At 47.7% G+C, this 24,808-nt stretch overlaps 7 protein-coding genes across 9 annotated transcripts; 4 read left to right on the forward strand and 3 right to left on the reverse strand.

Moving 5' to 3' along the window:
- Positions 1–39: 39 nt before the first annotated feature.
- On the forward strand, positions 40–1,571 carry LOC113564933. Its single transcript, XM_026984445.1, has 4 exons — positions 40–279; positions 345–832; positions 885–1,251; positions 1,311–1,571. The coding sequence occupies exons 1-4, from the start codon at positions 66–68 to the stop codon at positions 1,514–1,516; spliced, it is 1,275 nt and encodes a 424-aa protein (XP_026840246.1). The 5' UTR covers positions 40–65; the 3' UTR covers positions 1,517–1,571.
- Positions 1,551–5,364, forward strand: LOC6594157. The gene is made up of 8 exons (XM_026984444.1): positions 1,551–1,611; positions 1,705–2,250; positions 2,581–3,095; positions 3,162–3,721; positions 3,792–4,006; positions 4,069–4,568; positions 4,634–5,000; positions 5,072–5,364. Exons 2-8 carry the CDS (start codon positions 1,872–1,874, stop codon positions 5,299–5,301), a joined length of 2,766 nt encoding a protein of 921 aa, XP_026840245.1. The 5' UTR covers positions 1,551–1,611; positions 1,705–1,871; the 3' UTR covers positions 5,302–5,364.
- On the reverse strand, positions 5,311–6,804 carry LOC6594156. Its single transcript, XM_002019359.2, has 4 exons — positions 6,797–6,804; positions 6,284–6,451; positions 5,717–6,222; positions 5,311–5,653 (listed from the first exon to the last, which is right to left on the reverse strand). The coding sequence occupies exons 2-4, from the start codon at positions 6,438–6,440 to the stop codon at positions 5,426–5,428; spliced, it is 891 nt and encodes a 296-aa protein (XP_002019395.1). The 5' UTR covers positions 6,441–6,451; positions 6,797–6,804; the 3' UTR covers positions 5,311–5,425.
- A 44-nt stretch (positions 6,805–6,848) lies between these two features.
- LOC6594155 (transcription initiation factor TFIID subunit 12) lies at positions 6,849–7,803 on the forward strand. The gene is made up of 2 exons (XM_002019358.2): positions 6,849–7,298; positions 7,361–7,803. The coding sequence occupies exons 1-2, from the start codon at positions 7,056–7,058 to the stop codon at positions 7,679–7,681; spliced, it is 564 nt and encodes a 187-aa protein (XP_002019394.1). The 5' UTR covers positions 6,849–7,055; the 3' UTR covers positions 7,682–7,803.
- Positions 7,804–7,966: 163 nt separating this feature from the next.
- Positions 7,967–11,120, forward strand: LOC6594154 (zinc finger protein 84). The gene is made up of 5 exons (XM_002019357.2): positions 7,967–8,139; positions 8,206–8,621; positions 8,678–9,614; positions 9,679–10,266; positions 10,328–11,120. Exons 1-5 carry the CDS (start codon positions 8,002–8,004, stop codon positions 11,078–11,080), a joined length of 2,832 nt encoding a protein of 943 aa, XP_002019393.1. The 5' UTR covers positions 7,967–8,001; the 3' UTR covers positions 11,081–11,120.
- A 1,035-nt stretch (positions 11,121–12,155) lies between these two features.
- On the reverse strand, positions 12,156–14,294 carry LOC6594153 (stabilizer of axonemal microtubules 1). Of its 3 annotated transcripts, none has more exons than XM_002019356.2 (4): positions 14,155–14,294; positions 13,125–14,099; positions 12,605–13,067; positions 12,156–12,542 (listed from the first exon to the last, which is right to left on the reverse strand). In XM_002019356.2, the coding sequence occupies exons 2-4, from the start codon at positions 14,088–14,090 to the stop codon at positions 12,484–12,486; spliced, it is 1,488 nt and encodes a 495-aa protein (XP_002019392.1). In that variant the 5' UTR covers positions 14,091–14,099; positions 14,155–14,294; the 3' UTR covers positions 12,156–12,483. The 3 variants fall into 3 exon arrangements, with proteins under 3 accessions (XP_002019392.1, XP_026842491.1, XP_026842480.1); XM_026986690.1 differs by having other exon boundaries at positions 13,125–14,102; XM_026986679.1 differs by having other exon boundaries at positions 13,125–14,108.
- A 136-nt stretch (positions 14,295–14,430) lies between these two features.
- On the reverse strand, positions 14,431–24,472 carry LOC6594152 (protein SPT2 homolog). Its single transcript, XM_026986671.1, has 4 exons — positions 23,744–24,472; positions 15,742–17,231; positions 15,388–15,675; positions 14,431–15,310 (listed from the first exon to the last, which is right to left on the reverse strand). The coding sequence occupies exons 2-4, from the start codon at positions 17,224–17,226 to the stop codon at positions 15,182–15,184; spliced, it is 1,902 nt and encodes a 633-aa protein (XP_026842472.1). The 5' UTR covers positions 17,227–17,231; positions 23,744–24,472; the 3' UTR covers positions 14,431–15,181.
- Between the last annotated feature and the right edge of the window lie 336 nt (positions 24,473–24,808).

Genomic DNA, 24,808 nt, shown 5'->3' on the forward strand with positions numbered 1-24,808 from the left:
TACAAATAAAAGGCGTCTGCCATCAGACGTTGACCGAGAGTCGAGACGAGAGCCAGTCGAGAACAATGGTTAAGGCAAACGGGAGCACAGCTGGGGAGCAGGAGCAGGAGCAGCAGCAGCTACCGGAATGGCTGGATCGGGAGTTGTTTGTGGAGTTTCTAGAACGCGACTTTGAGGATCTGAAGAGCATCAGGGAGTTTAAGGTGGAGCCAACTGGCGGCAAGGGAGAGAACTACACAACCCTCTTGCTGCGTGCCAATATCACCCTAGAGCTGAATGGTACGTGGTATATTTGCATTTGATCGATGATTAACTGTTCGTTAACGGAAGGCCTTTTGCACCAGATGGCTCTCTGAAGAGCACCTCTTATATGGCCAAGGTGCTGCCAAATACTGCCAGCACACGGGCTTTCGTTGCCACTTGGAAGGTGTTCGAGAAGGAGAGCAACTCGTATGCCAATTACCTGCCAGATTTCGAGCGGATGTATCGGGAGGCCGACAAGGAAGTTACCTTTGGGCCGCGCTACTACCAGCACTCGAAGCAGCTGGACGAGGATCTCATTGTCCTGGAGGATCTGGGCCAGCGTGGCTTCAGGAATGTGAAGCGTCAGGATGGCTTCGATATGGTGCACACCAAGGCGGCCCTCGAGAAGTTGGCCCAGTTCCATGCCGCTTCGGCAGTGCGATTCGAACTTAAGGGACCGTATCCAGAGATTTACAACCGGAATCTGTGCGGCACAGAGGATAACTTCAAGGAGTTGCGGGAACAGCAAACCAAGACGTTGGTCGAATCGCTGCCCCTCTTTGATGCCACGCACCTGCAGAAGACAATTGTAAATAGATTTTCCGATTCTCATTCCGATATGCTAATTGGGGCCTTTACAGGAAACCTACAGCCGAGCGACAGAAGACATGTTCCAGGCGTACGCACCCCAGATAGAGAACGAGTTCCGGGTGCTCAACCATGGCGATGCCTGGTGCAACAACTTCATGTTCCAATACGACGACGAGGGTCGGCTGAGCGAAACGTATTTCGTAGATCTGCAGATGAGTCGGTACTGCTCCCCCGCCCAGGACCTGCTCTACATGATTCTTTCCTCCGTCAACGGCGACCTAAAGATACAAAAGTTCGACTACTTCATCCACTACTACCACGAAAGACTCACCGAAAACCTGACACTGCTGAAGTACCCCAAGAGCCTGCCGAAGCTCAAGAGCCTGCATCAATCGATTTTCCTTTACGGGGACTGGAGTAAGTACCAGAGGATTACCACTAATAAGATTTTACCTTACGTGCGTCTGTTTGATTAGTTTTCCCGGTGGTAACGCTTCTCCTGCCAATCGTCCTTATCGATGCCAGCGAGCATGCCAACATGGACGCCCTAATGGACAAGGAGGGATCCGGCGACCACTTCAGAAACAGCCTATTCCACAACTCGCGCATCGAGAGACACCTTAAGGAAATCCTCCCTTGGGCCCACAGTCGAGGCGCCTTCGAGGTGGTCAACACATCCTAGATTTCTGTTCACAGATGTAAGAATTACGGGAATAAACCAAATATAAACAATACAATACGACTCTGTCTGCACTTTGAGCGGTAACTCAATTAGAGGTGAGGTTCGGATCACATTCACTCAATTCCCAGCACTATCACTCGTGCGGCACTGATAAAACAATAGACTATAATACTTGTACTTATCAACAGTGCGGGCTATCGGCGATGTCCACTGAGCCAGTGATTTGTGCGACGGAACTAAGCACGGTGCTGATATTTGCAGTCAAACATCAGTCCCTAGACGTTCGCACAGTTGGACGGACGCACACAAACCACGATCCCTCTTCGAACAAAGAGTCAACGTACACACCTCCACAATGGGTCTACGAAATTCCAAGCCGAAGCGTAGCTATGAGGTGACACCTCCACAATCCGAGAACCAGAGCCCACCCCAGACGACATCCCCGACACCCACCGCGGTGCCACAGATGAAATCTGACGACACACCCAGCCCCAGCCCCAGCCCCAGCCCCAGCACCATCCCCATCTCCAGCTCCAGCCCCAGCGCAACAACAATTCCCGACGGCACTTCTTTGGTGCCAAATTGGCTGAATGAGACGCAATTTGTGAACATACTTGCTGCGAGTGTTCCTCACTTTTCGAAGATTCTTAGCTTCCGCGCTAGGCCCGCCATGTCCCCCGGAGAGAACTACGCCACTCTGATGCTGCGAATCAGCATCGATGTGGAGCTCGATGGTGAGTACTACCTGAGCCCGATATAAACGTACCTAAAAATAGATTATAGCCTACAACTCACGATACGTAATTACTGTTTGTCGGTGTTTGTGTTCGGTTTGGACTGCGATAACTAATCGTAAAATATCTTCAATTTACTTATAACATTGGCACAATAAAAGTCCGCTGTTGGTATTTCACAATGATAATAGGTATTGCTTGCCGAAGCTGGCTCGCATTAGCCATCTAACAATGACTGACCAATTTGAGTGTACTTGAAGGTGCAATGTAATTAGAGTAGTTTTTCAGGCAAATATTCTTTCGTTACATATCGCCCTTTCCCTTTTCCAGACAAAAGTACTAAGCACAAATCCTTCATGATGAAGGTGCCCCATAACACCCCTCAAATGGAGCAAATGCTGGCCATGGCAAACTTTTTCAAACTTGAGAATATGGCTTACATCGATATATTGCCGAAACTGGAAGAGCTGTACAGGGTCAAGGGAATGGAAGTGGCATTGGCACCACGAGCCCACAGACTGGACCCCAGCCAGGAGCCCAAGCTGGCCAATACCGTGCTCATGAACGATCTGGGACAGGACGGCTTCAAGAATTTGAATCGTCTGGAGTGCCTGAACTTGGAACAAACCAAATTTGTCCTGCGAAAAATGGCTCAATACCATGCGGCCACTGCAATGATGATTCAGGTGCATGGGCCTTATCCAGATACATTGATGAATGGTATTTTCGGAGCAAATAAAGATGCCATAAAAGCCTTTATGGACGGAATGCTTGGCGCCTTCCAAATTACATTTATGGAACATCTGAAGGACCTGAAGGATGGCGAGAAGTACCGGGACAAGCTCGTGAGTCGAACAATAAATGTGTACCCACTTTAATCGTACGATGTACCTAACACTGTATTCTTACAGACCAAAATATTTTCGCAATTTGTCACGGAGTTTGTGAAGCTAAGCGAGTACGATCCCTCGGAGTTTAATGTTTTGAGTCACGGCGATTGCTGGACGAATAACTTGCTGTTCAAGCTCGACCCCAACGGAGAAATAGAAGATATGGTGTTTGTGGACTTCCAAAATCCGAAATACGGATCCCCGGTCCAGGACCTCTTCTACTTTATCATCACTTCCGTGCACATAGACTACAAGTTGGCATATTTCGACTTCTTTGTAAAGCACTACCACGATCAGCTAACCAAACATCTAGATCTGCTGGGCTTTACAGGGCGCCAGCCATCGCTCCGGGAGCTCCACATGCAGTTTTATAAGTACGGAGAATGGGCGTTGTACTCCTCGATAACCGTGCTGCCTGTCGTGCTCTTGGATCCCACTGAGGGTGCCACATTCGAGAATTTCATGGGTGGCACCGAAGCAGCCGCCAACTTCAAAAACCTCTTGTACTCGAACCCACGCTACCGCAGCTATATCGAGCAGATACTACCTTGGCTGGACAATCGTGGTCTCTTGGACGTAGAGTGAGTACCATAAATGGATGGATGGGTGGATGGAGTGAGTTGAGAGGATGATTTTTGTTACATTTCGCAGCCAGCCGATACAGAATGAAGATACGTTGCCTTCGCAGCCCAAATCCTCCAACGCGATCTTGGACTGGATAACTGTAGACGACTTTAGTGATATAATTGCCGCCACAGATCCAGAGTTCGAGAGCATTGTGAGCGGTTCTTCGGAATTGGCAACCAAACCAGGCGACAACTATGCCTCCAAACTGCTCAAAGTTGACATCAACGTACAGCTAAAAGGTCTGTAAACTATTGCCAGCACACATATTGGTTATACTATAATTACTACAATCTTTTATCAGATAAAAGCGCCAAGACCTACTCGTATATCCTGAAAACACAAGTGGCAGCTAGTGATATGATTAACTTGGCCGACTTCAACCTATTTCCCAAGGAGATTATGGTGTACGACAAATATGTGCCCGGCTTCGAGGCACTCTATAGGGACGCAGGCCTAGCAGTTACGTTCAGTCCGAAGTCCTATAGACTGAGCAAGCCGGTCACAGCAGATACAGAGTATCTGATTCTCGAAAATCTGCAGGCAAGAGGATTCAAGATGTGCGATCGGATGAAGGGTATGGACTTGGAACATAGCAAGTGTGCTCTGAAAAAGCTGGCTCAATGGCATGCAGCTTCACTCCAGTACAAGGACCTCAATGGACCCTACCCCGCTCTCTGCCATAAAGGCATCTTTACCGAGAAAACGGCGGAGATATTGAAGCCCATGTTTGCCCAGAACAGGAACAAGTTTTTGGATGTAGTGGCCAAGTTTGATGGAGCTGATGAATATATGCATAAGCTGGTAACAGAAGATTTCTCATTGGCCAATTACCAATCTCACTCTCTTCTCTTTCTCTCTCTCTGCAGCCATCCATTTTGGATGCCCATGTGGCGGAAGTCATTAAAGATTCCAAGTTCAATGAGAAGGAGTTCAATGTACTCAACCATGGGGATGCCTGGGTGAACAACATCATGTTCAAATACAATGCGGACGGACAAGTCGAGGAAACCTATTTACTAGATCATCAGGTCTCGCAGTACGGGAACCCAGCCCAGGATCTATATTATTTCATAATGAGCTCCACCCAGTTGGATATTAAAGTTGATCAGTTTGATTATCTCATCAGATGGTATCATCAAAATTTGGTGGAACACGCCAAACTCTTGAAATACTCCGGCTTTGTTCCCACACTTAAGGAACTACACTTCATTCTGATAGAGCATCCCATTTTTGGTATGTCTTGGCCAGTCGGCGCACTACTCTATATATATGGTCAATTAAATCTCACTTGTGTACTTTTTCAGCGGTCGGCACTGTGGTTAGTACGCTATCCATTTGCCTGAACAAAGCCGATGACAACTTTACACCAGAAGCCATCTTTGGCGATAATCCTGAATCCGATGTCTTGAGATCAGAGCTAATGAGCAATGAACGATACAGAGCCAACGTTGAGCGTATTATGCCATGGCTAAATAGACGCGGGCTGCTCGATTTTCTAGTGGATTCTGTGGAAACCCCCGGAAAAACTGAATAACACATAAGATTCAATATTAATATTTACTACAGAAACAAGATATTAGATATTATATACTTTTTATATCTGATGATCACAATACTAAAATATCAGCAGCAGAAGCAAAAGCAGGTAAGACTTCGCCCTACTTAGTAGCAAACTTGATGGCCAAATATATGCTTGATATAAAGATAGCTGCTATAGCCAGCTTCTTCAGATTAGCTCGATTCACGCCTTTAATTGTACGAACCACTTCTAGATTGAGGCGGAACACATTCCGACTCTCTTCTATAAATGCAGCCCGCAACTCGTCATCAAAAGAGCCATACTGGCTGTTAAACACGCGCCGTAGCTTTGCCTTCAGTACATTAATCTGGAGAATAAAGTAGTTACATGTAGTATGAGGTACAACACAATTTGAAACCCCAATACTGACTTTGACTGGAAAGTATGTGGCCTCACAGCCAGGTGGACAAATCGTGACCTGAGCTGGCATTGGGCGCGCCTCCAAGTCTTCCTTATCCATACCAATGGAGGCAGCATTTGCAGTAGCTACCTCGGCATCTGCCTCAGCCTGCTTCTGTTGCTCCTCCTTGTCACCCTTGGGTAAAATCCACAGCTTGCGTGCAATCATTCGCTTCTTTTGCAGCATTTGGCCGCCTGACATCAGTGCCATGTACATTTGATACGCATAGGCAAAGAGAAGGAGCTCGTTCTGGGCCGACACCTTCTCCAGGTGTTCTAGATATTTCTTGACAACGGGCCGCGGCTCATATGTGTCCTTCCAGTTGGCACCGTAGAAATAGGCAAAGTCCCTTTCGAATGCCTCGGCTCTATGCAGCTCCTTTGGCAACAAGCGCTCCGGCAGACGGGTCTCAAAGAACTTGTATAGCTCGTAGAAAGCTAAAAGGCCATCGTACCAAACTTCATCGTCCGAAAGGGCTGAAAAAAACACGCATTTTAACAGGCATATCAACTGACTCCTGTCCAAAATCGAACATACCGAAGGCGAATTTTGCATTTACCAGAACGTCGGTCAGATTATGCACATCTTTTGTTGCTTTCCGCAGTTCCTTTGTGAACGTCATATCCACATACCCGTCATCGCCCAGGTCTTCTCCGGCCTTGTTATCCGCTGATTGTTCCTCGACCGTTGACATTTTGCGCAGTTCTCAAAAAATAAAAAATAATTTTATTTTAAAAAATCTATGGACAAAATATCATCCCTGTTTTTGCTCGCTTTATCGGCTTTCGATTTCTTTGGTATTTTCTGTATTCCAAAAACCGGCCACACTCAGCCCACTATATTTTAGTGCATAGTTTTTTTTTAATAAATTGTAAAAATACTAGAATAAGCCAAGTTTTTATTTAGCAATCAAAGTAAGTGTTGCTGGACAATTATGTGGCGTAAGCCACTGTTCAGTTGATGGAAAATTCTCCCATCTGGGTGGAAAATCTCTTCCGTAGAGTCTAATGCAGGCTAATGTGTCTGAACACAAAACAACATTTAACAAACCTTTTACTTTCATTGTACTCACAAAACACACATGTATTAACACCAATTGCAGTTTAAGAAGCAACAAGAACACTAGAAACCACACACCGCTTTGGCCCTGGCACCACACACACACACTCTTCTTTTCGCCCCACCTCCCCACGCCTGCTATTTATTTTTCCTCCTTTCCACGCACACCTCCTACGCCGTATCCAACAGTTGCTTTGATAGAACGATAGAATACGTACACTTAAAAGATTTTGAAGAAAATCAAAAAGCAATGTCGGATCTCTTTACCACTTTCGATAGCAACGGCGACGCCGAACACAATAACTACACCACTTCTAACAGCGGCCATCGCAACAGCTCAATGGCCTCGCCCTCTCAGCACAGTCCCATGACGAACAACAGCAACTCATCTTCACAAAACGGTGGCACAAGCGCGGGCACAGCGACTGGTTCAGGTGGTGGTAGTGGAAAGACATCCAATCATACAGCCTCAGCCGGAGGTGAAAGCACACCAGTAAGCACGTTCATTGTATCCAGACAAGTTGATTCGATACTGAATCTCGGAATCCTTTTCAGATGCTGACAAAGCCACGTCTTACGGAATTGGTTAAAGAAGTGGACACCACCACGCAATTGGACGAAGACGTAGAGGAGCTGTTGCTGCAGATAATAGATGATTTTGTCGAGGACACGGTTAAGTCAACCAGCGCATTTGCGAAACACAGAAAGTCCAACAAAATTGAGGTGCGGGATGTTCAATTGCATTTCGAGCGAAAGTACAACATGTGGATACCCGGATTCGGTACAGACGAACTGCGTCCGTATAAACGCGCCGCAGTCACAGAAGCGCATAAGCAACGCTTGGCCCTCATTAGGAAAACGATTAAAAAGTACTAGCCCGGCTTTCGTTGCATGCTCCATACATGCCACCAATTTTTTTAAGCTCCGAAGTAGTATAAGAAGAAAGTTACTCCCATTCTAACAAACTAAATAAAAGTGCATTCTTGATTTTACACGTATTTTACGACCCTCTCTAGGTCATCCACCTTGATGGAATTGAATACAAATGATTCGTCAGTATATTTTGAAACTGTGACGTATTTTTCGGTATATTTATGCGGGTGAGACCGTATATCGTCCGCGACTTATTGTCCACTTATTTCTGATTTTGCACAAAAACATTAAAAATTGAAGAAGAAAACCCGACAATATCTATAATGAAGCTGCCGGTAGTTTGTCGGACCTGCGATTCGACAGATGCTGATAATCTTCTGAAGCTGGCCACTCCCACAAAAAAATATCCAGACAAATTGCTTTCGGACATCTTGAGCGAGCTCACCGACATAAATATTAATGTAAGCTCTACATATGCTATGTGTTTTATGTAAATATATAAGCCATGTTTCAAATCTCTTCTGCAGCTGGACACATCTGCTAACCAGAGGCTTCCACAGTGTTTGTGCAGCAGTTGCACCAAGAAATTAATGGGAGCCTATTGCTATGTGAGGCAGGCGCTGGCCGCCAATGAACTATTGCTGAAGCACCTAAAAAACGGTACCGACTGTTTACAAGAAACGCCTATGGAACTATGTGCGGAGCAGCATGTGATGGTGAAACTAGAAACGGAGGATGAGGATGGAGGGAAAACTGAAACAGAGATAAATTGCTCTGGGTTACCTGAAATGGTCCCAGAAGAGAGTCCAGACGAAAAAGATTTCGACAGCAAGAAATCTGTTGATCCTCTAATAATGATCGATTCTGTCAAGCAGGAAACTGTCCAGGCCAGTATAGAAAAGCATGGAAATGACGAAGCCATGTCGGACTTTGAGGACGAAGAGTATGTGGGAGACTTCCTTCTAAAAAGCTAATATAACTGATGTCTATGTTTTGCAGCTCGCTGGATAACTTGCCACTGGGCCAGCGCATACAGAAATGGAAGACGGGAAATGGCGATGCCCTGCGAAGCTTAAACCTGTCGATTTACAAGTGCAATGAATGCCCAAAGAGCTTCAAACGAGCCGATTATCTAAAACGACATCAAATCAGGTCTCATAAGCCGGAATCGCGTTGGTTCTCCTGTTCACTCTGCATCCGGAAATTTAATAGCAGTGATGCCTTGGAAATGCATCTCAAAGTACATCGAAATTCCAAGCGCTCGGCTAATATAAGTGAGCATAAAAAGGCAAAGTCTGTGGATGTAAATCTTTGCAAACCGCATGGTTACAAGCTCATCGAATGCATGATCTGTCAGAGTCAGTACAACAAGATTGCGGACCTGCGACGCCATTTGGAGGAGCATCCGGAAATTGTTACCTTGGGAGTGCGCCCGAATATGGAACCCAATGAGTTGGCGGAGTTGTTCTATCCCGATAGATCCGATGCCAAGGATGTTGGCGAGGATCAATTAATTGACTTGATCCGCAAAGATTTGGCAGGTGGCATTTACCATCGCTTTTATTCAATAACCAATCAGTGTGGCTATGAAATGAACCTAGACAGCTCTGACACTGATAGTGAGCTGGACGTGGAGTCCGAAGATCAACAGAAAAAGCGAAAAACTAGAAAGGCCCACTACAGCTGCGAGCTGTGCCAACAGAGGTTCACAAGGAAGTATCAACTCTACGATCATCAGCGTCAGACGCACAGCTGGTCTGAAGCCCCTCATGTTTGCGGCCGTTGCGATGGGCGCTTCGTCAGCTTGCAAATGCTAAGGCATCACAATGAGTCACAGTGCAGAAATTCTCAAAAGCGATTCCTTTGCCACAAATGCCCACTGCGGTTCCGGTGGAAGCACAACCTGCGAGCCCACTTCCGAGAGCACCGAATCGCTGTAAGCCCCTCAAAATTACTTTTATTCCTCCTATTGTTATGTTATGTTATTTTGCTGCTTGCAGAATCAAACCTTTGAATGTTCCCAATGCAAGCGTGTTTTTGACAAGAAAAAATCCCTGACTGTTCATTTACTCAGCGCCCACGCTGAGGAATCGAAGCTCATTCCGTGTCAGTGGTGTACGCGCAAGTTCTATCGCCATGACTACCTGGTGAAACATCTAAAGCGTCACGGGCTCAAGGAGCAGGACATTCCGTTGGCCGAGACCCTGATAGCAGCCACATCGAAGCGAAATGGTGCCAAGCGCATTACCTGCAAAATTTGCAACCTGGATTTTGACCGCATTACAGATTTGCGCGCCCACATTCAACTGGAACTAAAGCTGTCTCTCTCGCTGCACCATAGCTACGATTCCCCGCATAACTACTCCATAACCAATGAATCCGGCTTCGAGATGCAGCTTGAGGATTCGGAAACAGAGGACGAAGTACAAACTGGACTGGGCTCTGGCAACCGTCCTCCCTACGTCTGCGAGCTTTGCAGTGTCCAGTGCAAGCGCAAATTCGAAATGATCCAACATCAACGGACCATGCACCGCTTCGACAAAATGCCTCATGAGTGTGATAAATGCGTTTTTAAGTGTGTGTCCAAGGTATGTTTTTTGGTCAAACAGCCATTGTATAATTTAAACTCTCAAAGCTTCTCCTTTTCAGAATATTATGGATCATCATCTTCTAGGGCAGTGCAACAGCACAGAGAAGAAGCATGCATGCAGCAAGTGCACCTATAAATTTATGTGGCCTGAGAATAGGGATAAGCACGTGCGGCTCCAGCACAGCGAGGTCTCCGAAAGCACCAAAGCAGCTCCAAAGCCGGCAGGTGGTCTTGCCGATATGGTCGCCACAGAGGACGGGGTCCAGCTGCTGCAATGCCCGCACTGTGATCGCACCTATCAAATGAAGTCGCGATTGAACAACCACATTCGGGACGTTCACGTAAACGGGGATCGAAAGCGCAAGGATGCGATCAAGAGATTCCTTTGCTCGCTTTGCGGCAGAGAAACACGGTCGGCTGCTGCTCTGGTTACCCACATGCGACGCCACACCGGCGAGAAGCCCTTTAAATGTGATCTATGTGAAATGGCTTTCCCGAGACACTCGGAGATGGCTTCGCATCGCAGGATGCACACGGGGGAGAAACCATTCCACTGCACAGTTTGTGGCAAGGACTTTGCCCGGTCCGACAAACTGACCCGCCACATGCTCACCCACAGCGGATTGAAGCCGCACAAGTGCACGTACTGCGAGAAGAGCTACCGGCAAGCCAAAGATCTGAAGCTCCATTTGCAGCAGCACACAGGCGAATGTCCATTTATCTGCGGCACCTGTGGCGAGCGCTTCATTCAAAACATCACCCTGGAGAAGCATCGCCTTATGCGCCGCCATTTCGATTGGAGTTTGCCATAATTTAATAATTAAATAATAAATGCATCATTTATTCAACGGATATCTGCAGACCTGTTTTTTATTTTAAATGTGGGAAAATATCCTTGGTCCTTGATATGGACTCTATCAAAGCAGGGAAATTTTTTCGGTTACAGGAAGTCATCGCACACCTAAATTGACCCACAAATAGAGGAGAAACTAAATATATATGTCTTATCCTTATCCAAGGATCAAGGATACTCTTCCGATCACAGGATGCCATCGCACGTCCCGATCGGCCAACAAATAACGGAGAAAATTCCACTTTTTTAGCTGGGGAAAATATCCTTGATCATTGGTCCTTGCAAAGGACTCCATAAGAACAGGGACATTTTTCCGATCACAAGGAGCCATCGCACGTCCCGATCGGCCCACGAATAACGGAGAAAAGAAAAAAACAAAACTGGCCTGTTGTTGTTGTGTCCCAATTGTTGTACAACAACAACCCTGATTTTGCCGCCGCTCAAATCAGAAATTTCGGTCTGGGATACCAGGCCAACATAAATCAGCAGAAGGTCGCTGCTTTTTTAGCCCCCAAAAGTATGCACCACAAAATTTTCCCCATTTTCTAGAGTTGCTTTCTGCTGATTTCTGTTGGCCTGGTATCCCAGTCCGAAATTTCTGATTTGAGCGGCGGCAAAATCAGGGTTGTTGTTGTACAACAATTGGGACACAACAACAACAGGCCAGTTTTGTTTTTTTCTTTTCTCCGTTATTCGTGGGCCGATCGGGACGTGCGATGGCTCCTTGTGATCGGAAAAATGTCCCTCTTCTTACGGAGTCCTTTGCAAGGACCAAGGATCAAGGATATTTTCCCCAGCTAAAAATTTTTCAATTTCTCCGTTATTTGTTGGCCGATTAGGGCATGCGATGGCTTCCTGGGAGCGGAAGAAAATCCTTGATCCTTGGATAAGGATAAAGGTAAGGATCGGAAAATGGACATTCCTTTTTACGATTTTCGCAAAAACCATAATGTTCTTTCCTGTATGTTATATGTATCTCGGGCGTGGGCAATGAAATCCTGCCAGGAGACCCCCAATAATAAAAAAACGAGTCATTTGATTTAGGGGCCATTTCTTGGCCCCCGTGGTTATTTGAATACTTTAATTTGAGAAAGACAACACTGGTAACACGCAAGTCGAACAATCTAACACTTGCAATTTTGGGCAGCGATCATTGGACCAGATCAAATCGCCGAAAATAGTTGACAAATACTGTGCTGTGTGTGTGGTGTGAGGGGGTGGCGTGATGGTGCGTGCATCTTTGGCAGTTCCGTTCTTCTTGTGTGCTGCATAGGGAGGCAAGCTTCCTTTGGGCTGATTACAATTTGCTTAAACATTTAACATAGAGAATGGGTTTGGTGGGGGGCAAAAAGTACCTCCGGCTTAGCAAATGCCAGCTTTCGGGAAGCAACCAGCATCGCCGGCGCCATTTCCACAGGGTCCTGCAAAAGATCAGTTTTAGTTAGCCAGATGAAAAGACACAAGCGCCTGCCGACTGACTCACCGCCACAACGCGAAAAGGCACCCGGGGGCCCATAGCTAAGCTTCTGGATGGTACACTTCTCAATGGGTCCGCTGGGGCGACAGTAGGAGGTGTAACGAGCCCAGGGCAACGGCTCCTTGGGCGGAAGGCAATTCGGCAAGTAGCTCAGCTTGTATGTAGTACAGTTCTCCACTGGTCCCTCGTTGCGGCAGAACCCGGCTCTGGGTACGACGGCCTCTGGCCGCGGGAAGCAAGTGACATCCACCGGCATATACGACAGCTTGTTGACCGTGCAGCGTTCCATGGCGCCGCTGGGACGACAGAAGGCCGAGCTCGGCATAATGGGGGATCGGCGCACGTGCGGCTTCGGCACAAAGTCGTGCTTCTGGGTGGTCATGGCGTACATGGGCCCATCGAAGCGCAGTCCATTTTCCATGGGTCGAATGGGCGCAGTGCGTTCAGCACAATTTGGCTGATAGGAGAGCTGAAGGAGAGCCAGTATTAGGATTACTATTCAAGCTGGAGACTAAAATATACCCACCTTTTGTATGGTGCATCGCTCCAGTGGGCCGGTGGGACGACAGAAGGTGTCCCTGGGCAGGATCGGCGTGGGCTTGGTGCGCGTGGCATCGACTGGCATGTAGCTAAGCTTGTAGACAGTGTTCCCGGCAGAGGGATCGTTGCCAAGGAAGCGTAAATTGGATACCGGCATCACCGGTGCAGTGCGTCCCGGATTGCAGTTGGGCATGTAGCTCAGGTTGTAGGTTGTGCAGATGTTCTGGTAGCGCGGTGGCACGCACCGGATCTTGTCCGCCCAGGGAGTGGGCTCCTTGGCCGGCAGGCAGACCGGCATGTACGACAGCTTCTGTATGGTGCAGCGCTCCAGCGGGCCGCTCGGCTTGCAGTAGTGCGATTCCTGGGGCACGGCCTTGGGCGGCGGATTCTGGCAGACGTCGATCGGCATGTACGACAGCTTCTGAATGGTGCAGCGCTCCATGGGAGCGGACGAGGTGCAGATGGCCCCGGCCGGCTTGATGGGCTCCCGCTTCGCCACACCCTTGGGCACGTAGTCGTGCTTCTGGGAGGTCATAGCGTAGATGGGTCCCTCGAAGCGTAGCCCGCTCTCCATGGGTCTGATCGGCCTGGTGCGCTGGCCCGGGCAGGGCGGCATAAAGGACAGCTTCTGCACCGTACACTTCTCGAGTGGCGCGGTGCTGGTGCGGATCTGGGAGCACGGCAAGATTGGACGTGCCCGCAAGTTGTCCCCGCAGTTGCCGTAGTACGAGCGTCGGTAGATGGTGTCCGTATCCAGAGGCGCCGTCGAGCGCATGAAGTTGGAAACCGGCAGAATGGGTCTGACGCGCGCCGGCTGCTGGTAGCAGCAGCCGTTGTAGTCCCCGCAATCGCATGGCGGGCACGACGAATTGGGTGGACAGGGGGTGAAGTCGGTGGGCGCCTGGCAAGGATCGCACACGTTCGGGCAGTATGTGTTGCAGTCGCCCGACATAGCAGTGGTCTGCTAAATCTGATTTGTTAAATGTGGCAGACAGCGGCGTAATCTCAGAACTTACAGCTTGTGTTGTTTATGTTGCACTACGTGGGACGGGGCACGGGGCTCGGGGCACGGGGCACTTGTCAAAGGAATTAATTTTGCTTGCCCGAGCGGAGAACAGTTGCAGATCACACTTAAAACATTCGGAACGACTAAAAAATAATTTTGTTCAGATATTCACGACGAATATATGTTACACACAGACTGGGGATACAGATAGTACTGAGAAAGAGTAGTACAGAGTGACGTTTGGGGGCCAGGCAACGTAGTGATTGGAAGTCGAACGAACAGATGATTTCCAGGTTTGTATACATCGTTTATTTCAATATATTTCTTTCTTAGCGGGGATATGTGATATCCTGATACATCATAAGCGGGGCGGCACCCTCTAGGATATGCGATTGCGATTAGGAGAGATATAAGCAAAGGCATCCTTCGAGCACTTGAACGTAACGTAACAATACAATACATAGAATCAAAAAAAAAGGGTTTGAACCATCAATTGGAATCGGTTAATGTGCCTAACTAAGCGTCTAACTAAACTCGATTTAAATAATTAAACATTAATAGACAATCACGTAAAATATAACTTATTTACAATGGTTTTTTCCCCATTTCTTTGCTCTGTATGGGCATAGGGTGTATGTAGGGTACATAGGGATATATAGGCGGCTGGGAAAATACTTCAAATTCAAAGATCAGCAAGCATTCAACCAATACGTAAACATCGATCGAATGCATGAATTTAACAAACAATTCCATTCGCGGGCTAAGCATAAAATCAATCCAAAGTTCAGTCCAGTGTATAAGCTGGAAATCCTTTGATCGGCTTAAACATAGTTATCTGCTCTCTTATCTTATATCGTATCATGTAATGTGTTTCGGATATAGCAAAAATACAATTCTATAATTATAATCTGTTTTGTGTTTGTGTGTGTGTGTGTGTATATGGTTCAGTTCGCTCCCCTTCGACACTATCGACATTTGTATCGTGTATACATTATATATATCTAGAGTTTGTGGTTCGGGTTCCGGTTTTTGGTCCCTTACAGCGTCGGCAGGTTGTCGGGCACTTGGTCCAGGAAATTGGCCGGAAACTGGCCCTGCCGTCCTCCCGCCTCGCCGAACAGCCACTCCTCGTTTATCCTATAAAGCACTGTGACCAGTTCGTTCTCCTGTTAAGCAAGGCAAAGGATGGATCGGGCTAGTAAGGTCATACCCAGACAAAACAATTGCTATTCAATATTCTCACCTGCAATGGCAGATCTCCTTCGACCCCGCCGGGGAAGTGATATAAACAGAGCGCAGTGGGCTCATTATTTTGGCTCTGGTGCTGTTGCGTCTGCTGCTGCTGTTGTTGCTGCTGTTGTTGCTGCTGAGGCGGCGCCTGTGCTTGTGGTTGTGATTGTGAGACACCCGCACCCAGGGGCACTTTGATGTCCACATAAGTGACCGGGAAAATACCCTCGCAGCCGGAGCGCGTGCGTCCGCGCATCCATTCAGGTGTGGGCTGATCCAGCAGATAGATTTTCTCGTTTTCCTGCAATAGCCGCGTCATTCAGTCAGAGAGGAGAAACATTCGGGACGTCCGTCCTCAAACACTTACCCTAAAGCTAAGATCGCCCTCTTCGACGCCGTCAAAGTCGTATAGGGCTATGGCGTATGGATTCACCTCCTCTTCGACGTAGCCCGAGCAGCCATTGCTGAGGGCCATGGCATCCACCCTGCCCGCAATCACGTCCAGCATCGAGATTCCTGCCGCTGCACTTCCCACAGAGGAGGGCAGTGGTGGCGGAGCCCCCTTGGGCATGGGGGGAGAGGGCGGATTGAAGGCTCCTCCATAGCCGGGTGGCATTCCACCGACGAATGGCGGAGCCCTGGGAGCCTTCGGCTTCTGCGAAATCTTCGGCTTGATGATGGTGGGCATGGTCAGCGATTGTGTGGGCGGCAGCAGGCTCTTGCCGTTGCACAAAGGATTATCGGACGAGCGGACCTGATTGGATGTCTGGTACGTCTGACGCACCGCTGCCGAGCCAAAGCTGTCCACCCCGCCGCTGTGGCCGCCACTGTCCACCGCCTCCCAGGGATCGAGGGGACTCTGGGTGGCCGGTCGGGATAGTCGATGGTAGTCGTCCTCGAACCCGCTCTCCGGCTGCGAGACGCTGCCGTTGTGGGGCGAACTGAAGTTGCTATCCGAGCTGAAGCTGTCGACACTCACGCAGTCGCTGTTGGACTTTTGGGTGAAGGTGGGCGACGATGGCGGCGAGTCGAAGCTGATGAGCTGTCCATCGACCGCAGCCGCATTGCTAGTCGTCTGTGAGTAGTAGGCGCTGCTGCTGCTGCTGCTGCTGCTCGTTATGGGGGCGGTGGTGGTGGCCGTGTTCCAAGCAGCATTCCAATCCGTGTTGCTGAACCCCCCACTGCCCGAGGATGCACTGGCAGCCGCCGCAGCTGCTGCTGCTGCTGCTGTGGGTGCCGTCGTCCCGGCATGTCCGCTGCTCAGGCCGTAGACGCGACTCTGCAGTGCGGCCTTGGAAGCAGCAGCCGCTGCCGTGGACGATGTCTTCTTGCGGTGAAAGATGTTGGAGATGAGGCTGCCCCCGCCACCGGTCGACGTCGCCGATTGGCCTGTGGAGGCAATCTTCTGTCCATTCACTTGCACCTGCACCTTCGGCGGCGGCGGTCGCGGCGGTGGCATCTTCCTGAAGTTGCCATTTCCATTGGCAGCAGCTCCTCCTCCCCCTCCTCCCCCTCCGAAGGGGTCGTCGTCCCAGTTGGTGGTTGGCGTGTACCGCGCCTGTGGGAACTTTCGCGTGATGCTGGAGCCCGTCTGCACCTCAAAGAGATTGTTGTTGTTGGATCTCTTGTGCTGCGCATTCAGCGAATGCTGCTGCTGCAGCGGCCCCCTGGGCGGCGGAGGGAGCTTGATGGTTAGCTTCTGGAGACTACCGCCGTGCGACTGCTGCTGCTGCTGCAAGTGCTGCTGCTGGAGCTGCAGACGCAGCTGATCCAGGCTGGCATTGGCTCCAGCCGCGGCGCTCTGGCCCCGTGATCCGGGCGGTGCTGGCGCCGGTCGCGATGGAATGGTCATGTCGCCTGCAAAATAAAACAACCAATAAACAAATGAGTTCTCTTTCCTTTCAAGTACTACTGGCGGGTGCTGGAGGGTATCGTAGGGCCTCACACCTGGGACTCTAGCCGGCTCCACGAGTCTCCTCGGGACTATTATACTTAACAATTTTCTCAAATAGATCCGAAAATATTTAAACATTTTTTTGATGTTTGCTTTGTTTTTTGGGGCAACTTAAGGATGAAAACGAATGTAACGTCTCTTGGTGAGGCATGAATGGTATGCAAAAAGTTCACTATACGGAAAAAAGGCATCTCAGAAGCCTATCTTGAGCCTTCGGGATTTATGTGTATAAGTACATACATATGTATATCTGAGTCGGTGTCGCCCCATGGCCTGCTGTTCTATGCCGTGCACCTGGGTATGTACATTCGTAGTGTTTACAAAACAAGATAAGAATTTCGGCCAAGAGCCACAGCCCGATAACAGGGGAATTATGGCCAAGACCTGTAGATAAAATAGCTCCAGGCATAGAGATAACCCCCAAGTGGAACCATTAGAACCGGGCGGCAATCGAGTGATTCATTCGCAGTCTACGGGCACGGCTGGAAATCAGATTCAATGGGAACTATCATAAAAGAGGTCTCCCTCTTTCGCGAAATGCCATAGTAATAAAAAGCCATCCATCGACAGGCAACGGCCATGACATCGAAGAAGCAGAAGGAAGCTTTTTGTTTATGTTTTTCTTTCGCAGCATTGACGTCACGTTACGTCACGGCATCCCATTAAGGTAGAGATCCTCATCCCCATCCCCATCCCCATTCCTATTCTGGTGCAAATGCACGCCCTCAAACCACAAACCAAATGATCTTTCTGCTTTCTGCTAATTATTTGGATTTTGGTTCGACTTTTGTAAACAAGGGGGCATCTGTGATATCAGAGAGGGGAGCAGAGAGTGGAAACAAATGCCCAAATTAGCCCGAAATGTTGCAGTAGCTGCCTCGGGCCTCGTGCTTCATGCCCCACTTGCGACAGACGTCTCTCGGTGCGGGTCGGTGCCCGGCACATTACGGAACCGTATCCGAGCGCCTCTACAGCATCTCTGATAGAGAGAGAGAGAGAGAGAGAGAGAGGAGCGCACAATAACTGGGGGGAAACACTGGGCTTGGGGCACAATGTTGGATTGATAAGAAGAGCCGCCCGCTGTAGAGAATAACAAAATTCAAATAATAATATTCTTATCGGAATATTTTACGTCGCAAAAAAAGTATTGGGACTCCCTCCCTCCCCCTCCCTAAGCTGGATACAATTTTGGAATGTTTCATTCATTAGAAATACATTCAGAGGAATAGATAAATAGTGGCGGCGTCATTCGGAGAGAATTCCCCAAAGCGCATTCCACGAGAATGGATTATGGATTCCACGCAATTTGGTATCCGCCTCTCAGGGCTGGACCGTGATCGGGGGGGTGTATTCTATTACGTGTGGGCTGTATTTTGACACATGGCGGCCAAGTAACGTGTTTCATTTCCGCATATGTTAAGCGACAGTTGCCGCAAATTCAAATTCATTTATGAGCACAAAGATAAACAGTTCTAAAACTTTCAAACTTTCATCCGATTTCATAAACAAAACAATGAATGCATGCGAAATTCATGTAAATTTCTCGTTTCTTCCAACAAACAGCTCAAAATCAACAATCAATAGCGGGAAAAGAATAGAATACGAAAGTAAACCTAGATTTGTGTTAGAGAGTGTTGTTTCACTGAGGAAACAAACGGAACGTACGGAATGGCTGAGTGAATGAATGACTGATTGTGACGCTAATCGCCGACACGTTGCCGCCCGTTGCCCCTTGCCCGTTACTCGTTCAGACCAAAGCGGAGAGCTGCGAACAAACAGTTACAGTTGCAATCTAATTAAAATCACCTTCAGAAGGTGCTGATGATGGAAGGCAGGGTGGCAGGGCGGCAGGGCGGCAGTGAGGTAGAGCGGTAAAGGTACTGTCTGCCCACCCACTCATACACCCCATCCCACACAGGCACGTCCACTCGTACAGTGGAATTGTTGGGATTCTGAATGCCAATTTAATCATTTGCAGGCCCACTCCCCCACCTCCAACGCTGTGAAGAGCAAAGCAAACCAATCCTAAACAGACCCCAAACGAATACAGGGAAGAACTCTTGCGGCGGAATTTCACGTACGTAACCCTGTGTAACGTGTAACGTGGAGCGTGTGTGTGTGTGTGTGTGTCCTTCCCCCCGTAGCATTTGGCGTCAGTAAAATTGATCAAATAATCGCCTCTAATCGGTGATGTTTGGCGAGAAATGAAATCAAAATAGAGATGGAAATGGCATGCTCTACAATCCCATATTTCTAATCATTATGAATCAATTCGAATGTACATAATATATAAAGTGGTCATCCGCATATTTTGCCACACGTTTCCAATAGAGAAAGGGGATTTTATTGAGCTGATGATGAGATCAGAGTCACCATCTCCTCGCTCTTCTCTCTGTTTTTTCTTTATTCCATCAGCTCCTCCTCCTCTTCGTTGTGGAGTGTTCTACAGCTTGCAGATCGCTTGTGCTACAGTAGTATAACAAGAAGACGAGCTGTGCTACAGTAGTATAAGAGCTTTATTAAAAGCTGCAGGGCAGGGCAGGGAGCTTGTAATGAAGCCTATTCTTCGCAATGTTGTTGGTTTCGTTTCGTTGATAAGAGGAGGTTTGAGTCAATGCCAGCAACCGGTTTTCCCCAGAGGGTCGAGGGGGGAGGGAGTGGCAAGTGGGAAGTCGGAGGTCACTGCCAAATACTACTATTTATGAGAAGAGAACGGTTGGCTGTGAAAATGCAGCTTGCCTGCTAATTGCTTTGCTTGTTTCCCCCCCAACAATACGAGTAGATATGGGCAACCGATTTCGAGTGAAAATATTGTTGGATGGGCTATACAACATGTGGGTGTTTGAGTGATTCACTGTGTGGTTTTATGAGAAGCATTTGACTCTCGATCTAACACAACTTCGAATCCATCATCAAATCAGCTTGACCGCACGTTCCGAGCAGCTTCTCACGAAGAAGGGGGGAGAAGATGGCAGTTGGCAGTGGAAGATGGAAAGCAGAACAAAAGAAAGTGACAAAGAGACGTGTGTCTGTGTGTGTGTGCATGTGTGTGGGGTGGAGCTGATGGCTGATATGCCCTCCCTCTCGCTCTTCCCCTTCTCCACGATCAAAGTGAGAGCAAAGCCTCAACAGCGACAGCGGACAGACGATATTAATAATCGAATGAAACGGAATGAAAAGAAAAGAAAACGAAATGAGATGATGGCTTGAAAATTGCATTTGAAATACCGATTTCCATGCTCCATTTTAATTAATTTACTTTGTACGCTTCTGCGCTATGCTTTCTGCGGTTCTCCCCCCCACGATCCGCCCATCTCCAAGCAATTCCGTTGCTAGCTCGAGATTTTCATAGACTCGCACCGTCTGGGACGACCTTGAAGGCTTTTATTTTCGTTACAAAGATAACAAGACAGAAGCTATATATGCAGTAAATATTGCGACTATAGGATACCTACAAACATATGTACATATGTATATATTTTTGCGGTGCATGCCAAATAAAGGTGAAACCACTTTAATGGGTTCCAATAGCTCTTTAAGTCGCTGTGATCCGACGCCCAGGGATATGAATGGACTGGACCCCGCACTAGACCACAATCACACATAATGGCCATACAAAGGGTCGTTCCATTGACCGCCCCTTGACCAAAGGTAACCTCTTACACGCTAGAGGAGCGGCTGGCTCGCCGATGCCCTCATCTGGCGTAAAAATAGCAAACGGGAGCGGAAAACCACATCAGAAGCGCCCAACGCCACTGCGCCACATCAATAACAACTTGAAGGCGACGGCGACAGGCGACAGACGACAGACAACGGACCACGGACGGACGGACGGGCGGACGGGCGGACGAAGGCACGGCGTAGCGCCGATGAAACCAATTGAATTTAATGCCACGGAATAAAAAGTTAAATGAACCTCAGTATGAAAAACACGCCTCAATTTCTGGCGATCGGTTCGACCTGCCGCCGAATAAAGAACATAGACACATACATATGTACATATGTATGATGGAGAGCGGCTGGATGGAACGTGCCCCAAAGAGATGATGAGATGCCACGAGACGATGATGCATTTGTGCAATTAAAGCAAATTACAAAGAGAACAAAAACCGATATCATTCACTTTACGCAAAGTCTTTGACTTGAGCGTACGATTATGTTGGGAACCAGAGATAAAGAATAAAAAGAAAGAATAAGCGATATATGTATATGGAGATGGAAATGGAAACAGAGCCCAGCTTTGTGTGTGGCTTTGGGGTTAAGGTTCCATTGAGTTAAAGATCTATTAATTAGTGGAAATGAGTGGGCAGAGGGTTAAAGATTTCGATTTAAATTTCAGTAAATGAACTCCCCCAATGATTAGCGATGAGTATATAGACACAGCTTGAATGTGGCGTCACAACAAACGAGTAATAAATATTTGATCATCAAATTTAGCGTTCAACGCAAGCGGCCAAAACGAAACACTTTGCTCCGCTCCCGCCCCGGCCCGGACCTTGTCTTGTACTTCCCGAAACGGTGAAACATAATCCAAAACCAATACACAGGCAAATAGTTATATGGGCTTTGCGTAGGGAAGACTTTAAAACGAGTCGAAACAAACACTGAGAGAGAACTGGTTTGAATTTAAATTTTTAGTAAGCTTTTGTGTTTTTTCCATGAAGATGAAGAGTCCCAAGTCCCAGTCCCAGTCACAGTCCCTTCCCTATAAGGAAGCACGGGTCACAGCCACAGCCACGTAAGGGTCAGGACCATCCACTTTCCAAACCGCTCTCTCGGTTCTCAGCGACGTTCGAGAAACGGATGGTCCTCGAAAGCGAGCAGATCAGGTGAAGACACCACCTAATAAGTAATTTCGCCATGGTCTAGTGTCTAGAGTGTCTACAGCTTCGGCTCGAAGCTGGCCCAATCCTTCTTTTCCTTTTCACCTTTTGTCATATACGTACATACATATGTATTACTTTTTGCGCAAATGCCCCGCTTAGAACGAGAGGGAATGGAGGAGGATGAAAACACCGTTGGAGAGGTGAAATCAAAATTGGCAAAATCATCCGCACCATTCGGCATTGTCAGCACGTTTCTCGTTGCGGTGCCGTCGTGCTTATGGTTATTCTCTGTTGTTTTTTTCCAGCGCATGCAATTCATTCTATAATTTATTTGCATGCATTCGTACATATATGCAAGTACATAGTACTATATGACTAAGTATATGCATGCATTTGTCGTGGATACACAAATACACATTTGTGTATGTACTTATTTCTTGCAGTAGCGAATTCTAAGCAAACAATGCGATCTAAAATTGCACGTTCGACTACAAAAAACTATTATACGAGGAGCTGCTGCATCAGCGAGTGCGAGCTCCCTCTCTCTCTCTCTCACTCTCTCTGTGATGCGTGGCGTGCCATGTGGGGGGGACATTTGACGAATGTGGGTCAAAGTTGAATACAATCAAAGCTTGAAGTTTACGCACTAAAATGTGTGTCCAATGGGCCAGTATATAGTAAGTGCACTTGACAGGTGCATTCCAGAACGCTCACAGAACAATGTTCTTTTGAAGGTAGTTTGTAGTTTGTTTCGCTACAGCGAGCCAGCTGGAGAGTGCACATATCCACTCCACCCTCCCCTCCTGCTCTCCCTGAGCGCAGTACCATATCCCATGTTCTGTGATAAAGGCTTCCCAAGCCGTTTCCTGTTTTGAACAAGCAGTCGGGGATCGCAGAAGCATTTCAGATATTGTACCACATACGTACGAGTGCATACTCTTTGAAGAACTTTATCTCCGAAACGAAACAGTGGCGCGGCGAGGCGATGCGAGGGATGGACGCCATGTGCCGATCGGATGGAGTCGGTGGCATGGAAAGTGAGGCAAAACAGTAAAAGCAAGACACACCTGCTGCGCCTGAAAGTGACAACACGAAAATGAAATTCCTTCGGCATTGCATTGCGCAAAGTGTGTGGGAAAGAGTGTGGAAAAGGGTGCCTTGTGCTATAAGGAAGAGCTTCAGGCAAACAAGTGCACGACAAAGATGGAGCGATTAAATACATATGTATATATGTATGAGTGCATGCACGCATATGTGTATGCATGTACATTTCTCATCCATAAATGTCACTGAATTCCTTATCGCTGAGGCGTGAACAAACAGTCGGTAGCTAACGTAGCATATCGGGTTTATGCAACAACTGAAAGTCTCTTCTCGTATTACCAACCCCCTACAAACAACACAACAGCTCAGGCAAACATTTAATTAATTAACAAATACGACCTTGACTGTAATTTCAATTAAGCAAATAGCCTGAACAGATGGATACATATATACGATATAAAGTGGGGGTGCGTGCGAGTATTGGCCAAGTTAAGAGGGTGCAGGGTGCAGGGTGCACCAATGTCAATGCAGAGCGGGTAACTAACCTTTTGACGATCCGCACAGATGACTTTGGTGTGTCCCTCTTTGGTTGATGCTCTCCAAATGATGTGTTGCCGGGGATCAACGAACAAGAGCGAAAGACCAGGCCAGGCCCAATCTTCCAGTCCAGTTTTAGCCCAGGCCAAAAATGACTAATGCCTGTGCTCACGCACAAACGCACACACGAACAGTAACAAACGCACACACAGACAGCACACAGTGTCCAAGCTTATTTGAACGGCATCAACTTTGCACTTTTTACCGCGCGCGCCTTCTGTCTTTCCCTCTCGCTCTGCCTCGACGGCTTTCAAGGTAGTTAACGAGAGGTGGTGTGTGTGTGCGAGTATGACAACAACAACGTCAGCCAAATAACAGCAGCTGCAAATCCAGGAGCAGGGGCCCAAAAACCGTTGTAGGAAGTGCAGCCTGCGACGCAGCTGCAACTGTGACAATTGTCTGTCTGCCTTTGTATCTGCCTTTTTTCCTCCGTAGTAGACGGGCGCGGATTGCAAAATATGTAACTTTTGCTTAATACTTTTGTTTAATTACACGCACGCACACACACCACGGCACACATTCCCTCATCAGAGAGGCAACAAAAGCGAAATCTTTGTACCGACTTGTTCTCTGGGCCCCAACACTCTGCCGCGTAACTGGGGAATATATTTTAATACAGCACCAATGCACTGAGTAGTTCTACACTTTTTTAATGTTAAATATTCTTTCAAATGGGCGTTCCAACGCAATTTTTGTTAAAATTTTTTCTCCGCGCTTACCACCAGTGTGACCGCGGATTTATCGATCAAATATACCGTGCGACCCTCAGAAATATACCGAAACAGACCATCTCATTTAAAAAATATACCGTAAATATACTGACGAACTGAAGTCGTGCTATACATATTCCTCGTTTTTGATCTTCCGTGGAGTATTCTCAGCTATATAGAACATTTAGCCATGCCCACATAATTTTATACGATTGATGAATCAATTTTCTATTTAACTGGTGTATTCTTAATACTTGCTTTTATTGCGTTTTGCGTAAAAAGAGGTTTTAGCGTTCGAAGTTT

This window comes from Drosophila persimilis, unplaced genomic scaffold (genome assembly GCF_003286085.1).
Source record: "Drosophila persimilis strain 14011-0111.01,24,50 unplaced genomic scaffold, DperRS2 tig00000000-arrow-pilon, whole genome shotgun sequence".
Taxonomy (NCBI): domain Eukaryota; kingdom Metazoa; phylum Arthropoda; class Insecta; order Diptera; family Drosophilidae; genus Drosophila; species Drosophila persimilis.

What these genes read in the sequence shown, in the direction of transcription:
- LOC6594152 (XM_026986671.1), bottom strand. Translation starts at nt 17,226, where the DNA reads ATGACCATTCCATCGCGACCGGCGCCAGCACCGCCCGGATCACGGGGC. An exon ending in AGGGCGATCTTAGCTTTAGG is followed by an intron (nt 15,676 to 15,741) that starts GTAAGTGTTTGA and finishes CGGCTATTGCAG; the next exon opens with GAAAACGAGAAAATCTATCT. An exon ending in AAGGAGATCTGCCATTGCAG is followed by an intron (nt 15,311 to 15,387) that starts GTGAGAATATTG and finishes CTTGCTTAACAG; the next exon opens with GAGAACGAACTGGTCACAGT.
- LOC6594157 (XM_026984444.1), top strand. Translation starts at nt 1,872, where the DNA reads ATGGGTCTACGAAATTCCAAGCCGAAGCGTAGCTATGAGGTGACACCT. An exon ending in AGAAGTACCGGGACAAGCTC is followed by an intron (nt 3,096 to 3,161) that starts GTGAGTCGAACA and finishes GTATTCTTACAG; the next exon opens with ACCAAAATATTTTCGCAATT. An exon ending in ATGAATATATGCATAAGCTG is followed by an intron (nt 4,569 to 4,633) that starts GTAACAGAAGAT and finishes CTCTCTCTGCAG; the next exon opens with CCATCCATTTTGGATGCCCA.
- LOC113564933 (XM_026984445.1), top strand. Translation starts at nt 66, where the DNA reads ATGGTTAAGGCAAACGGGAGCACAGCTGGGGAGCAGGAGCAGGAGCAG. An exon ending in CGCACCTGCAGAAGACAATT is followed by an intron (nt 833 to 884) that starts GTAAATAGATTT and finishes GGGCCTTTACAG; the next exon opens with GAAACCTACAGCCGAGCGAC. An exon ending in TTTCCTTTACGGGGACTGGA is followed by an intron (nt 1,252 to 1,310) that starts GTAAGTACCAGA and finishes CTGTTTGATTAG; the next exon opens with TTTTCCCGGTGGTAACGCTT.
- LOC6594156 (XM_002019359.2), bottom strand. Translation starts at nt 6,440, where the DNA reads ATGTCAACGGTCGAGGAACAATCAGCGGATAACAAGGCCGGAGAAGAC. An exon ending in AAATGCAAAATTCGCCTTCG is followed by an intron (nt 6,223 to 6,283) that starts GTATGTTCGATT and finishes TGTTTTTTTCAG; the next exon opens with CCCTTTCGGACGATGAAGTT. An exon ending in CCACATACTTTCCAGTCAAA is followed by an intron (nt 5,654 to 5,716) that starts GTCAGTATTGGG and finishes TTTATTCTCCAG; the next exon opens with ATTAATGTACTGAAGGCAAA.
- LOC6594154 (XM_002019357.2), top strand. Translation starts at nt 8,002, where the DNA reads ATGAAGCTGCCGGTAGTTTGTCGGACCTGCGATTCGACAGATGCTGAT. An exon ending in TCCGAGAGCACCGAATCGCT is followed by an intron (nt 9,615 to 9,678) that starts GTAAGCCCCTCA and finishes TGCTGCTTGCAG; the next exon opens with AATCAAACCTTTGAATGTTC. An exon ending in TTTTTAAGTGTGTGTCCAAG is followed by an intron (nt 10,267 to 10,327) that starts GTATGTTTTTTG and finishes TCTCCTTTTCAG; the next exon opens with AATATTATGGATCATCATCT.
- LOC6594155 (XM_002019358.2), top strand. Translation starts at nt 7,056, where the DNA reads ATGTCGGATCTCTTTACCACTTTCGATAGCAACGGCGACGCCGAACAC. An exon ending in CCGGAGGTGAAAGCACACCA is followed by an intron (nt 7,299 to 7,360) that starts GTAAGCACGTTC and finishes AATCCTTTTCAG; the next exon opens with ATGCTGACAAAGCCACGTCT.
- LOC6594153 (XM_002019356.2), bottom strand. Translation starts at nt 14,090, where the DNA reads ATGTCGGGCGACTGCAACACATACTGCCCGAACGTGTGCGATCCTTGC. An exon ending in AGCGATGCACCATACAAAAG is followed by an intron (nt 13,068 to 13,124) that starts GTGGGTATATTT and finishes GCTCTCCTTCAG; the next exon opens with CTCTCCTATCAGCCAAATTG. An exon ending in TGCCTTTTCGCGTTGTGGCG is followed by an intron (nt 12,543 to 12,604) that starts GTGAGTCAGTCG and finishes GATCTTTTGCAG; the next exon opens with GACCCTGTGGAAATGGCGCC.